The sequence below is a fragment of the Stigmatopora nigra genome, chromosome 10 (assembly GCF_051989575.1).
Source record: "Stigmatopora nigra isolate UIUO_SnigA chromosome 10, RoL_Snig_1.1, whole genome shotgun sequence".
In the NCBI taxonomy this organism is placed as follows: Eukaryota; Metazoa; Chordata; class Actinopteri; order Syngnathiformes; family Syngnathidae; genus Stigmatopora; species Stigmatopora nigra.
The window spans coordinates 3843262-3859017 of NC_135517.1; the positions used below are offsets into that span (position 1 = coordinate 3843262).

The window sequence follows — 15756 nt, forward strand, 5'->3', positions numbered from 1 at the left end:
GGATAATATTTTTCACTTCAAACAAATTTAGACGCCCAATGGCGGTTAACTCCACTCCGACCTCAAACCGCAAGTAGGACGAGTCAAGACGAGTCGAGCCGTTCTTAAACGGCGGAATATCCCCGAGTCGTCGTCCGCCATCCTCGCCCAATCTCGACCAGATAAAAATAATGGCGGTGGCGAGAGAAGGTCGCCATGGATACCACATCCAGCCGCATGTACGAATGGACGCGTTTACGTCTGCGTGTAGGTGGATGCCGACCCCGGGAAGTGACTTGATTGCGTAAGTCTGAGGGATTGGAGATCGCAGCCTCCACACTTAGGCACAATTAAGGATTCAGCCAGAAAACGCATACAAGAAATCTTTTGCTGTCTCAACTTACTTTGGAAATTTCTCGACAAAAAACTCGCTCAGACTTTTCTAGCTCGCAGGTTTGCCGACTAGAAGTAATTTCAGCAGTGCAGGGCATATTTTCATATACTTTATTTATTCTAAGACAATAATAAATTATATCCTTATTATTTTCTCTCATTTTTGTGTTTTTCCTCACATTTTTTGGATACAAAAGTAGGATACTTTGACCAATTTTAAAGGGTCTAGTTCAAGTGTGTCAAAGTGGTGGCCCGGGGGCCAAATCTGGCCCACCACATAATTTTGTGCGGCCCGGGAAAGTAAATTAAGAGTGCCGACTTTCTGTTTTAGGATCAAATGAAATGATTGGCCAGAGGCGAGTTTACATATGCTAATTGGTATTGACTTTCAGGTATGTGTGTTTTTTTGGAAGGGAACTAGTACACAGTCACCTCGAGCCAGCTCTTGTTGAAATGTTGGATTTTTTTGGTAGAAAATCTTGCAGTGCAGGCGGAGCTTTATGATGGAAGATTTTGTAAACCAAGTCAGTTATTTGCATATTTAACTGTATTGTCCCAGTTGTATTTTTTTCAATATTTGTGCTATTTTTAGAAGCTAATGGGTTTAATCTCACATTGTTATGCCACCTGTCGGCCTGGAGTGGAACAGACAGGTTTGAAATAACCTTGTATTTACATTCATTTGAATGTTAAACGTGTTGAACAGCACTGAGTAGATTTTTTTGGGTGTGTGTGTGTGTATAATGCAGGCAAAGCTTCATGCGGTGTGCCCCCGTGTGCACTCTGCAGGTGTAAAAGAGTGATGTATGAGCCTATTAGAGTGTAGACAACAAGATCAGTCAAGAGAGGTGCACATAAACCTTCTTTCCCTCTCTGACTTTTACTCTTTTATCCGCATTTGTCAGTCTTGTGTGACCATCTATCCATCTCGATACTGTAAATACCTGACTCCTTATTAATTTTCCTTTCAATGTTCTGGCAAAGACTCAGAAAGGATATTTTTCAAGCTTTTGTTGTCCTTTTACTTGTTGACGTCCCTGAGCTTTTCGCAGTTGGCCTACTTTGTTGCTACTGAGCTGTTTTGCACTTTTTCTATTTATTCTACTTCCATCCACGTCGGTTAACAATGAGCGAATACTTTAACAGACGCACCTTTCCCGTTCCCGGCCCCGCCCTTGACGGTGTCGCCACGGTAACAGAGTCACCCAAACGATCCACCACCAGTCTGTATTGAGATTATTGACATTAGCCACATGGAGTGTTGTGGCAACAACTTGCCGGCCAAAGGACAGACACATGGCGTTTATGTATAGTACTTTATGTTTCATATATACCCTAACGAGAAATGGGAAACAACTCCTACATAACTCATAGAACATAATTGTGATCCTAATCTGATTATGATTAGGATATGGTCATTTTTATGGGATAAAAAGATGAAGTTGTTTCACAGTTAAGATATTTACTATTGGCGCAGTTGTGTATGTGTTGTGGTAGTGAGCAAAAGTGATGACAGCAGTGCTATTGTTAAGAAAACATGACAAAAAGTTGGCATAAATTGACGGTTTCTCTTAAAAGTTCTAAAAATGTGCAGTTTATCATTCAGGCTTTTGTCCTAGTGTAGTATTAAAACATGTTTTCATACTTTTGCGAATACGAAAGAGCTGACTATCTTAGAGAAGGAAAAAATACAGTACACAAGCTATTCTTAAAGCTTTTCATTGGCTGCCAGCCTCCGCCGTTTACACGGCAACAGCGTTTTGGGGGACTGACAACGCACAGATTTCAAAACTGCTTCCAGAGTGGACATTTTACACAACGTTAGGCCCAGTCGTCTCCATATCAACAGTTGTCAAGGCAAAGTTTGACCTCCGGATTCCAGATTCTTTCAAGGAGGAGGCTTCTTAAAACAATGTAGCAATTCTTGGCCAGTGCATACCATTTAGGAAACAAAGTATCGTGATATATCGCCATTTCCCCCTCTTGCCACACCCCTACTCTCTCTGTAACTTGCCTCGGGAACGAATGAGTTAAATGTAAAGCGAAGTAGGGTTGATTGATGGGATCCACCTTAAAAAGTCATCCAGACTAGCCCCGCCTCCGCCCCCGGCTCCGCCTCTTTCCCCAGGGCCGAGCAGCCAGCCCTACAGCCAGCTAGCTTTCCCCGGTTACGGCCCTTCGTAATCGGCATTCCACTTCCTCCCCTCGCTAGCTCCGATCGGAACTCGAGCACCCCGACGCGCTCCCCCTTTCTACCCAAAGCCGGCAGCAACAGCGGCCCCCACCGACTGTTTCTTGGCCGGATCTCGTCTGGGCTCTCGCTTACTTCTCTCCCTCCCTCCCTTGCGCGTGTTCCAGCGGCGAGGAGGCGGAGGAGGAGGAGAGGGAGGAAGAGGAGGAGGAAGGGGGGGACTCGGTCTTTCCCTTTCATCGGTTTGATTTCTGACCCAATCGGGAAGAATCCGGCTTTCTTTCCGCGGTGCTGCAGTGGCGTGGCACGGCCGTGTTTTGTGTGTTTTTTGGGGCCTCACCTTTTTCAATCAAGGAGAAGCATCGATTCGTTGATTTCTCCGCCCTCTTACTCCAATAATTACATTCCCCGCCCTGCCAATCATTTTTTTTCCACCACTGCGGTCCGGTCAAGTTGTCGCCGCGTCGGGACATGGACGAACCCCAGTAAGGGAACCTCACAAGCCGACGTGATTCGGACTCCAATCCAGACTGGGGTAAGCGCTTTTTAGTCTTCCGGGGGTGGTGAAATGTCAACTTTGTGTACCCTTTTGGCGTCGACGTCGTCGCTCGCCGAGTTTGAACCTCGTTTGAATGCTTTTACATTTTCCAGCTAACCCTTTCCGCCGTCTCCGGTGGGCTATTCCGAGCTTTTTTTCGCGCCGTTTCCGTCTTCTCGGGTGGGCCATTTGCCCCCCAGCCCTCCGCTACAGGTGTGGGACCACAAACTGGGGGGCGTTTAAGCACCCACAGTCGCCGCAAAGTCAGCTTTCCAACGCGGCAGGGAGAGAGTCGGGCTCCCACGCGTGTTCTAGGCTGGGGGAAAGCCCGAGGACGAAGCGTCCCTCCCCCGCAGCCGCGCCGCTAAGTCTCGGCGGAGCAACGCGAAGGGCTTTTTTTGACGTCAACTTTAGACGTGTTCGCTTCACTTATGGACAAAACCAGGCGGTATTATTCCGAGTTACCTCGCAAATGAACTTTTAGACAACAATATGTAACGCCGACCAGTTGCTGCCGACCGTCGCCGCGTGCTACCGACTAACTGCGGGGATGGTTCCTCCTAATGTACCCCCATTTTTTCCATCTGCTTGCTGGAGAGAAACAGAATTGATATGATAGGGCTTATTTATTGTGGTCGAGGGCTGATTTAGTCTCGGACTTGGGTTTGTCTAAACGCCCCGTTTATCAATGGCGGTTTTGGGAGGGTTGGGGGGGGGGGGGGGGGAGTTTCTTTGCCATGTTCGCGTGCGGATTTCGACCCCATCCGGAAGCCGTTTGACCGCAGTGCACGCTTTGTATTTGCTGTCGACCGTGTCATTTGTTGCTTAGGATGTCACGCGAACACTGGTTGCTGCAGTAGTCCGAGCAGCTCGTTCTTCCTGTTGGAGTGGTTTCCCCACCTCGTCGAGAGTACTACTAGGCCGGCCGGTCGGCCGTCCCACGGCGAGCTAAAAAAGACACTTGATTATCAACGTTGATGTCACCCAGTTGGAGAAGGAACAGTGTCAGCTCTGTTTCTCCTTTGCTGTCATTTTCTGGCTCCCCCTCTCCTTCCCCCTCCCCTCCCCCTCTCCATCTGGGTGTGTCCTGACTTATTGCATGGGGAGGAGGGGGGATCCCGCATCTTCTCTCAGCTCCGTGACCTCCAAAACCATGGCCGCAAGTGGGCTCGACACCAAGTCGCCGTTCGATCGTCGTCGTCCCCCGCGTTTGAGCCCCCTCGCCGCCTCGTAAAAAGCCGTTAACTGCAAATTGAATTGAGCCGGAGGATAATTGTCGGACGCTGTGATTATTTTTTTTTTTGGAGTGATCTACTTAACGGCGACTGACGATGCATTTGCATATCCCCTCGTCGTTCCTTGACGTTTTGTCTGCTACTTGTAGCTCAAAAACAGCGCTTGACTGGATGTTAGCTTCCTTAATGGGGACGTGGCGATGCGGGAAATATCAGGGTTAATGCTGGGACTTGTTGAAATATGCAAATGATAACAGGAACACTTATTTTTAACTTTTTATATCCCTTTGGGGTACGATAGTAGGGTTGGTTTTTGCCCTAGGCAGGTTGGGCAACCGCATAGGGTGCCATTGTTTTGGGGGGCAGACCGCACAAATGTTTTTAGTCAATCTTTTTACCAGTAGTCTATACTATTACCCATCAACTTAGCGATGTATCTCCCCTAGGGTCAATAACGCGTCACTGCATCCCATCTAAAATGTCTTATTGTCATTTTTATTGATGTAGATCAGGGTTGGCCAATTCCAGTCCTGTTTTCTATATATCCCTCCTCTAGCCCACCTGAATTACATGATCAACTCATCAGCAAGCTGGCCAGAAACCTTGATAACCATCCCCATGATTTGATTCAGGTGTGTTGATGGAGGGAGATATGCAAAACAGACTGGATAAGGGCTCGCCAGGACTGGACTTGGCCAACCCTGATGTAGATGATATTTTGGCATCACACAGAAAAGTCCAATCATCCAGAATACAATTTAATGCGCCTTTTTTATCCGATTGGAGACTGTTCACCCCACAAATGTTTCTCCGGTCAAATCCGGGCGACTTCCCGTTCCGGCGGCGAGCGGCCGCCCGTTTACGAGCGGCTGTTTTCCGTCCGCGTCGGAAAAAAAAAAGACCCGAGCCCTCGCCGCCCCACCGCTCCGGCTCCCCCTTATCCTGCGGCAAATCCTTTCATTCCTCTTTTTGATTTTTTTTTTTTTAAATGGATCAGTCTGCTGGCGGTGGATGGATCGACTGTTGCGCGCTAATGCTATTTATTGGATGAGGGGCAGAGAATCAACTTGCACTTTGACTGCCCCTCACTCGTCAAATGGAACAATCCGCGCCAAAAAACGTCATCATGGCGCCTTCCAAACATGTGCTCACTCTTCCGCTACTCACTTCTGCTGTTGTCACTCTACTAACATTTCAACTCCATATTTGTACTCCCAGAGTAGAGTGGTTAGCAAGTCCGTCTCGCTGTTTTGAGGTAGCGGGTTCAATTCCCGGTGGGTTCTGCTTTGTGGGCTAGGCTGCTAAAACATATCTTGTGGTTGTCTTTGTTTTTTTTTTTTTGTCTACTTGTGTCTTGAGATTGGTGCTTTCTGCCCTTTAGTGGTCTGGGATAGGCTTCAGCACCCTCCGTGGCCTTTGTGTGGATTTGCGGTACAGGAAAAAAATATATACTAGTAAAAATATGTTTTGTAGAGTGGGTAAGTGGTTAGCATGTTTTGAGGTGGATGGTTCCATCCCCATTGGGGGGGGGGGGTCTGATAGCAGTACTACATTTCCTCTAGTTGTAATCCTAATGTAGTCCTTTTTGCGTTCATACTTTGGATCAAGAGTGTCACTTTTTGAACTAAAAACATAGAAAAAATGGTTTAAAAAATTGCAATTATTGATGTAAAAGGGGGAAAATAAGGAAATATATACATCTATATCTATCATTTTAATTTAATCCTAAAACAGAAAGTCGCCACTCATCATTTACTTTTCTGGGCCGCACAAAACGATGCAGCGGGCCAGATTTGGCCCCCGACCCCCACTTTGACACCTGTACTTTGAGTTATTTGCGTTCATGTTGTGACCGTTGGCGCTAATGTTGTAGCTACAAGCATTCACGTTGTGCACTGGTGATTTTTTTCAATATATTTTTGAAAACCATTTTGCTTTTTGCTAAATGTTCTTTTAATCCCTTTAAAAAATATCTGTACCCAGCCTTGTCTATCTCGGGGGGGCTCACGCTAAATAACAAGAGTGATGAATGCAAAGGAAATCAGTGTTTTTCATCCACCTGTTCCACCGAGCTGGTGCAGTGAGAATCGGGGGAGCCCCCGCGAGTGGGGGGGGGGGGGGGGCAGGCACGGTCTCCTCTTACGTAAGTGGCCATCAATTATGAATGGACGCAGTGCAGCAGCGGGAAACGCTGCCTGTCTCTCTCTCTCTCGCCTATATTTAAGATTGGAACGCAGAAGCGCAGCCTCCGTTCGCAGATAATAAAGCTGTTGGCCTTCATTATTATTTGATGGGGGGGGTCGACTTGGCCCTCTGGACTTACATCTGTCATTGAGCATTAGTTTTTGCAATATCTGCCCCCCCAAAAAAAGTCTTTTAGTCTCATATCGATGGCTGCAGGCGACCAATCCATTTTGAAATGATGAACTCATTCATTTAATTGAATTTTGCACCGTAACCAGAAATGTTCAGTGCCATATTGTCGGAAAATGGCGGTAATTAAGGAAGGGTAGTGGTTATTTTTATGTGATAGATGTCGTGTTATGTCGTTGGTGAGTTTGATTGGACGTCTGGCACTGTCAATGGCAGGCAGCCAGGGTCCTTGGACTTTGCCAGATGAAAGATGTTGTTGCTGTCAAGCAGACGCCTTCCTTCGTCCTCGCCCGTCAGGCCCCGCGAGTCCCGCTAAACACCTGTCAGTGGCGCCGCCCACGCCAACGTTATGTAAGATGTCGTCTAGGGGTGCTGGAGGAGGGGGCACGCTCATCAATCCCGCCGACGCTGACTGGCAGGCGAGCTAAAGGGAAAAAAATAAAAGGACAAAATGTACACCGGAATGTGGTTTTTAGGGCTCAACGACCGTGAGACGACGATTTGCGAAAATAATGTTCGTTTTGGCTTTTCAAACTATTCACCCAGTTTCTAATTCTAATCAATACCTGTGATAATTGCTTTAAATTGTGAAAAGTTTTTGAAATGTTATTTTTAAATACATGTCCCCCCCCCCCCCAAAATACTGTGAAGAAGCAAGGAATTTTGAATTAAAAAAAACAGTTTAAATAAAGTTTTATTTTTTGAATGTTATGCTATGGAGGCAGTTTCATTAAGCAAATTTTTTTCATTTTTTTTTACTAGATTAAAAAAGCTGATCTTATTTTCAAATGATGATTATTTCATATCACATGCCATCACTTTTGGACATTTTTTTGTGAAAAAAAAACACAATTTAAATAAAGTTATTTTTTTTCAATCTACAAGTAAGTTATGGTATGAAGGCATTTTCATTAAGCCATTTATTAAATACATTTTTTTCCAAATAGATTAAAAAAAAGCTGATCTTATTTTCAAATGATTATTTGCTATCACCCGCCATCACTTTTTGGCCAATTTTTGCTATTTCCCGAACGTCTATATCTCACTTTTACGCATATATTTCCTGGAACAATATTTCCTTAGCGATAGCATCGCTATCATAGCCATGAATGACGATCAACACGCACCACAGATTGTCCTTGAACGAATACCGATGAGCCGCCAGCCAATGCGCGCTCGTGTATGTCAAGTGCACGTAGAGTTGCCAAGGTGCTACGCTAATGACTTTAACATTTAATGATGTCGTGGACCCTTAAAAGCGACGAGTCGTGTGCGTGTTAGCTTAGCACGCGCCATCCCTGCGAACGGATTACGGTGGAAATATCCGAAAAAGGGGTGCAGAAGGAGAGGGCCCGGCGGGAGGAAGTGAGCAGATGGTGGGCGGGGACACCGGGGGCCAACAGGAAGTTGTCTTGGCAAGCGTCCTTCCTTCCTGGTGGCTTTCAATTCCTCCAAATCAGATTCATCATCTACGTTTGCCGTCTAATCTTTGATTTCAGACTCGAAATTAGGGTGTTACTTTGGATCCCAAAATGTCACCCCATTGGCAGGTGCTTGGCAGGCCATTCTCCTCACCTACGGATCATCCGCTATTTATAGCTTGTTGCCTATTGTGAGTATTAATGGCGTACGGCGCCCGTTAGCGCCGCGTTGAAATCGCCACCTTTTATTGGCCCAAAACGAAAAAGGCCTCCCTGTGGAATTCCCATCCGCGATATGGAATGTGCTGTTTGTTTAGGAATGCTGGGTGGAGGTTCCTCATTCCTAATGGCTCACTTCTTTGCGTCTACGGCCTTTGACCTACACACTATATCAATTATATATATACACATGTATTCATTCTTTTGTTTTATATTGACGTGATTTGGCCCAAAAGAAATGTCTTTCTCCAATCTGCGTTAAATTTGGTAAAGATGTCTATCATGACAGTAGTTTTACCCGATTCTGATTCTCCAAAAATGTCGGGATTGAGCCCGAATTTCAATCACATGATTTATTTGGTACGTCTCTGTACTGCAGTATTTTCACTATAAAACTACTACATGTCGACCATGCCGGGCAATATAGACGTGCGCAAAATACCAAAAATGGCCGAAAGTGATGGAAATCGTAGTAGTTTTTTAATTAAAAAAGGCTTAATGAAACTGCCCTCATTCCATATTTTTAAAAGTTTAAAATTGTTATTAGTATTTATTTCCCTCAATTTTTGTCAAGTTTTGTTTTTAATTTTTTGGGAGATATGTATTTAAAAATCAAAGGTGTTGATTAGAATTGGCAGTTTTACACCATTTGGTAGTTATGCCACACCCCCCAAAAATGGAAACGCCCACTTTTGTACAACATTTCTCATTGTGACATCACCACCTAATGACGTTTAGTGCTTTTCCACGAGTTTTTGGCCAATTTTCCCTTTTCCAGTCACTTAAAGAGCCCACTCATTCCAACCCGGGTCGTTTTTTACCAACGTTAGCTGATTCCGCCACCAAATTGCTCTGAATGGTCGCCTGTCTTGGCCCAAATGGCTCACTCCAAGTCAAACGGGAAAGAAAACGAGCCAGGAATTTGCAGCGTCACGTCGTGGAGGCGCGGCGGCAGACAGTGCCAAGTTTTGTTGTGGATTCTCGCGCTCGGTCACAAGATGCTGGAGGACGACGACAAAGAGTCCAAGCGGGAGGGCGGCGCGAAAGATGGCCATGCGTATGTTCTCGCCTTTTCATGAAGATTTCCTTGGCCAGAGAAAATAACAATGGATTCAAACAAAAGTTGTTAGTGTCACGGGGGTGGAATTCTCACCGTGAGATGTCCAATCTGTCTTGAACGGGAGGCTTGGCGCCATTAGTGACCTTTGTAATTTTCTACCGTCCCTCCCAATTTAAAGGAATAGGTTGTCTGTTCATTTCTCTGCCATTTTCTATGATTTTTTTGTTGATTTAGGGTCATTTACGGGTATTTTTTGTTGATTTGACTTAACCAAAGAAGAAGTAATTTCCCATTTCGAATGGATTGGACATCTGATAATTTCCTTTCAAGTCAAGGTTAAAGCATGAAAATACATTTTGTTACCCCTACCAAAATGGCCTCGGGCTGGGCGGCCATGTTGGTAGGGGCAAAGTCAATGTGTTCATCTCATCGTGTTAATTGATCAATTTGTTGATGTGACGTTCAGATTGTCTGCCAAAAAGTGGCACTTTAGTCATGAAACGGGATGAAAATAGCGGCGGCGTGTCACTTGTTCAAAGCTACCGCCTGCTTTTGTATCGTTTTCATGACCAATCAAACGTTTTTTTTTCTTCTGGCTATCAATAGCGACGTCTTTTTAAAAGCCTCATCATTTCCACACTCGGAAAGTCTACGCACCAACGTTTCCGCTGGGAATTAGTTTGACGGTTTTGACAATTTTTGGAAATTTTCAATCAATATTTGTGTCCCCAGGGTTATCGATACGTTTCTGCCAAGAGTAAAAATAACATTTAAAACGGGCGAAAGCAATCAATGGGTTGCTAGCAAAGTTTTCTACTACAATATTGTCTATGTTAACAGGCTGCCACTGACTGCATTGATGTCCAATACATTTTTACTGGACAGAAGTATGTTTGGGGTCATTTACAGGTCACTTGCTGATTACTTTGTGTCACAGGCTGGCAAAATTCCTGGCTCACCTCCTATCAAGTAACCCCAAAATCCCAGAAAATACCCCAAATCAACCAGAAGTTACCCTGAAAGGCCCTAAAACAAACCAAAGGTCCTATAATCAGCCAAATATGACCCCAAGGCCCTGAAATTACCCAGAAGTGACCCCAAAATGCCTTATAATCAACCAGAGGTAACCCCAAAAGACCCTAAAATCAACAAGTGACCCCCCCAAAGGCCCTAAAATCAACTAAAGATGACTCCAAGGCCCTAAAATCAACAGGTGACCCCCAATGCCCTAAAACCAACCAGAAGTGACCCCAAATCAACAAGGTCACCTTGAAAGGCCCCAAAACAAACCAAAGATGACCCCCAAGACTTTAAAATCAACCAAAAGTGACCCCAAAATGTCCAATAATCAACCAGAGGTGACACTGAAAGACTCTAAAATCAACTCAAGGTAACCCCCAAAGGACCCAAAATCAAAAATGAGTGACCCCGGAATCCCTCAAAATCACCCAAAAGTGACCTTGAAAATGTTGTTTTGAAATAAATGTTAAAAGCCTGATCTGTTCTACCCAATGTGAAAAAAATAGACGAGCTCAGATGGATGGGGTGTTGTGGGGGCGCCCCTAAAAGCTAACAATAAGGGGATTGTCTAAGAGGGTGGTGTTTTTTAGGGGGGCCGCGCGGCGGCACTTCTCCGCAGTCTGGCCATTTCTTTGCCGTCCCTCCCATTTTTCTTCCCTCCGGTGGGCCGGCCGGCCGGTCATGTGACTGCAGCTAAGGGTGTGGTCTCCCGCATTCCCCTTTTTTTGCTGCCCGCCCCCCCACTTTTCTTCCCTCGGAATCTCCGGCTGACGTGCTACCAACACAAAAACACACACTGTTGGTATTTGGTCACTTTTGAGGATTTTTGGGGGGTATTCCCGGGCCATTCTCTATCAAATCCAATAATAGTAGAACCAAAATATACAATGCAAGACCAGCAAACTATTTAAATTATTTTTATGACATTTTTGCTGAGTATCAGTTACCGGCCAATCGAAGAACACCACGAGACAAACAACCAATCACAAACATTAATGACAATATAGCATGTTTTTGCAACACATGAGGAACCCAGAGTACCCGGAGAAACCCCGTTCGCCCTCTAGTCGAACACCCCAACCGGAATTGAGCCCTACGCCTCAGAACTGCGAGGCGGACGTCCTAACCACTAGGCCATTTCCTTGTATACATTTATTTGCCCGAAACGGGTGTTTTATTTGACTGTTTTGTCACTCCGTAAGTCCTTTTTTAGGACAATGCTGCATATTTTTATCCAAAAAATGGGTTTTGGTGACAGGCAGGCAGGCTTTCTTTATTTTCTACGTCAAGCGAAAGCAATGAGAGGAACCAAGAAAATATAAAGTTCCTTTTTTTTTAATGTGTGGAGGGTGTGGCCAGTAGGGAGTTTGCCCCGTCTGCCTGTGTGTGTGTGTGTGTAGTCAGCAGGCCGGTTTAGTATGCAGAGCAGGTGTGTCTGCAGAGGCAAGAAGAAGAAGGCGGCGATCAGCAGAAAAAATACATGAATGAAGAAGCCATTGCCACGTTGTTGTTGGGGCTCAATTGGAGGAAAGGTGGAAATATGCCTATCAAAGTCAAAGGCTTTTGCGTGCTTGTGTGCTTGCGTGTCTTTTGAAACCAGTTGACTCATCGGGTTAGATTAGATTATTGTCTCAGATGTGGTCATGTAATCGGAACTCGCGTCATTTCTACACAAAAGTGTTTTAAGGATGAACTCATTGGCGTCTTAATACATTTTGACCAGGAAGCTCGGCAGCGGCAGTGTCTTTGTTTAACGTTGACAGATGGAGACGTCTGGGCTATTTCAATAAGGGTATTGGCATGGAGTCCTCCAATTCTACAGCACTGTAAAAAAAACATATATTTTTAATAATTAATTTACAAAATATATTTTTTATAATTTTTTTAATCATTAAAAAATATATGTATATTTTATAAATCAAGTCAGAGCAACAGACATTTTTTTTTAATTCTCTTATTTTTAATAAATGTTATTTACTGTGTTTTTATTTTTTTAAATACATTTTTTTTTTCAATCAAAATATGAATGAAACAAAATTAGTCGTAACTAAGAATATACCTTAAAAATAAAATATTTAAAAAAAACAACCAAAAATCAATACTTTATTTTTTATAAATATATCGTTTTTACCTTTTTAATACATGGATAAATCTTTGAAACATAAAAACATAAAAGTTGAATTTGTTAATAATCAACCAGGATTGAGTAATGGCAGCAAATTCCATTGGTTTTCCTATCATGACTTGGACAAAAGATTGGCATTTACACTATTTATGACGGCCGCCTTGCCTTTGGACTCAGTGGGCGTGGTCGAATTCTGTTTATCTTCTGCGATGTCGCCTTTTTTCGACGGCACGGCTAACTCAAATCAACTCATAAGTTGAAGTTACCCAGGTATGGTCAGAATGCAACAGGAAGTGACCTTAATACTACAAAATTGGATATCTATTAATGATGAGCTGATTTCCGAATCGCTTCCTGTTTTTTTATTGGGTTTTTTCACATAGCGTTGTGCAATGGAGTGGAAAATGTTTGAGTTTTGTTGGTGGCCAACTCCGATCCGAGCTGACCCCGATCCGAGCTGCACGCCATCCTCTAAATACCCACCAAGCGAGCGCCACATTAGCGAGCGAGCGTTAGCCTCCACTCGTCGTCCGGCGGTCGTAATCGAGGCGACGCGATGTCGTCCAAGCGCTCTCGCCATCTTTATATTCCACGGTGATGCAGTACATGAATCTTATTGCTTAAAGATAGTATATAGTATATCATATTGTATGAAAAATGAACTAAAAACTAACTTAAACTCCAAAATTAAAGTAAATACAGAGAATGAATTAAAAATCATATTTAATTTCTCCACATTTGTTTATTTTAAATGCATATACTTACATTTCTCTTTTTAATACAGAAGGAGCAATCTGTTGATAAATATGATAATTTTTTTACAATTCCAAAAGTTAGAATTTTTATTTCTATGTATTGAAATTTCTGCTTTTGTCATTTTGTTATTGTATTTTTCAGTTTAGTTACTAATATTTTTTTATATTATGATGATCCAAAATAATGAGTGACATAGTTGACATAAAAAATAGTGTAAAATGTACATGAGCCTAAATGTTCATAAATGAATGATTGTAAACTTGTGTTTCTTTCTTTATTTTGACAGAGCATGTTGAGCTTGGTTTCCACGGTAACCCAGAGGAGGAGTTAAGCGGCCGGCCGGCCGGTCCAAGGAGCCCAAAGAAGCGAGCCCGCGCCTCCCCCTCTCCTCTCCTTTCCTCCCCCCGGACCCTCACCCCTCTTCACCGACGCCCCGGGACTTCCCCCTCGACCTCCACGACCGGCGACATGGCCGAAGACGGCGCCGCCCAGCACCCCGCGGGGAACTCGCTGGCCGATGGCGAGCGAGACGGCGACTTTGGGGTGACGGTGGGCGACCTGCGGGGTCTCATGGAGCTGCGCAGCGGCGAGGCCGTCTCCAAGATACGGGACGACTACGTGGACGTGCAGGGCATCTGCCGGCGCCTCAAAACCTCGCCCATTGAAGGTAAATCACCTACCTGACATAAATTCACATGTGCGTGGTAACGTTAAAAAAAGTCATCATAACGTTAGCAACTTAGCAGAAGGCGAAAGCTAATGTTAGCAACTTAGCATTATATAGAACTTGCATTATCAGTTATGGAAGGTGAATGTTAATGTTAGCAACTTAGCATTAATATATAAAACTTGCATTATCAGTAATGGTATGTGCACGCTAACATTAGCAACTTAGCATTATATAGAACTTGCTTTATCAGTGATGGAAGGCGAATGCTAACATTAGCAATTAGCATCATATAGAACTTGCATTACCAGTGATGGAAGGTGAATGCTAACGTTAGCAACTTAGCATTATATAGAACTTGCATTATCAGTTATGGAAGGCGGATGCTAACGTTAGCAACTTAGCATTATATAGAACTATTTATTAAAAGTTATTAAATTGTTATTGGGATTCCCTAACTTGAAAATGTTGTATTTGGTGGCATTTGTAAGTAGAGGTACCACTCTATATATTTTCTGGTGTATATTTTTAGAAATCAGGCAAAAATAAGTATTCAAATGGAAGGAAGGGTTAATTTGAGTCCTGGAAATACTCTTCCTCATCGTCGTCCCCTTTTTTTGATCCGCTGGGCGGTTCCATTCCCGCAATTGAAATTATTTCCGGCCGGCTCGTCTAATGTCCTCGCAGATCGCGCCCGGCGCTGTCCCATTTAGCAAATCGGTCAGCGGGTCGCTCCACGCCATCATCGCTGGCGACCCGGCGGCCTCGTTTGGCAAAAGCGGGTCACGCACATCCCAGAAAAAAAATGCGTCTATGATATAACCTGAAATATAACAAAAGGACTAAAATACTTAAACATACATATGACAATTAGATTTCAAACTATGCATTTTCCATTATGTAAATTCACTAACGATCAAATATAAACAATTTGTATCCTGACATTTAATTTGCTTCAATATTTTTCCCAAAATAATCTACGTATATACAAATGAAAGCTTTTTTTTTTTTTATAACATCAACGCAAACGTCGTTGGAGCTTGACACAACGCACGTTTCATCTTTTTTTTCTCGCTCTCGCCTTTTCGTCCGTCACATTTGGGCGGCGCTTGATGTCTCTGAAGCGTCCCGGTGGCCGTCGCGTCATTTTTTTTTTGTTCCTTTCATCGCTACCCGAAAAAATTGCGTGGAAAGAAAGAGAGAGAAAATGTCAATTTTCTTCGTCTGGAGGTGACAGCAACTAAAAATAAAAAGACTATTTTGGGAGCTATGTCAAGAAAAAGGAGAACAGAGAGAGATGCTATGGAAAAACGTTTTATTTTTTCATTTCAAAGCTGTGCTAATTTTCATTAAAAAAAATGGGAATTAGATGTATTTAGCTTTAACACTTGAAAATAAGGAAAAAATTATCAGATATTTGCTGTATAGAGAAAATTGACTGGAAATTCTAAATGAAGAAAAACAAGTATTTTCACGACTATAAGGAGCACCACATTTTAAGGCGCACCGTCAACGAATGACACATTTTTATTTTTTTCCTTACATAAAGCACACTGGATTATAAGGCGCCCTGTCTATTTTGGAGAAAATTTAAGACTTAAGTGCGGCTTATAGTCCTTAAAATACGGCAGGAGAAAGTATAGAGAATTCATTTAAATTTAAGTATTTATTCAATAAAATAAAAATGTAAAAAATTAGATTAATTTAAAAAAAATATGTTCCAATCGTTTTACTTATACATATTTTATTCATATAAAGTATCAAAAAACACATGGTTAT

General features: G+C 43.3%; 1 protein-coding gene across 1 annotated transcript in view; it reads left to right on the plus strand.

The window, feature by feature from the left end:
• The first annotated feature begins 2762 nt into the window (after positions 1-2762).
• LOC144203750 (plasma membrane calcium-transporting ATPase 1-like) overlaps positions 2763-15756 on the plus strand; it is a 29226-nt gene continuing 16232 nt past the window's right edge. Inside the window, exons 1-2 of the mRNA XM_077727331.1 lie at positions 2763-3098; positions 13597-13977. Coding sequence (XP_077583457.1) covers positions 13779-13977 — 199 coding nt within the window. The 5' untranslated portion in view covers positions 2763-3098; positions 13597-13778. The remainder of the gene's footprint in view (positions 3099-13596; positions 13978-15756) is intronic.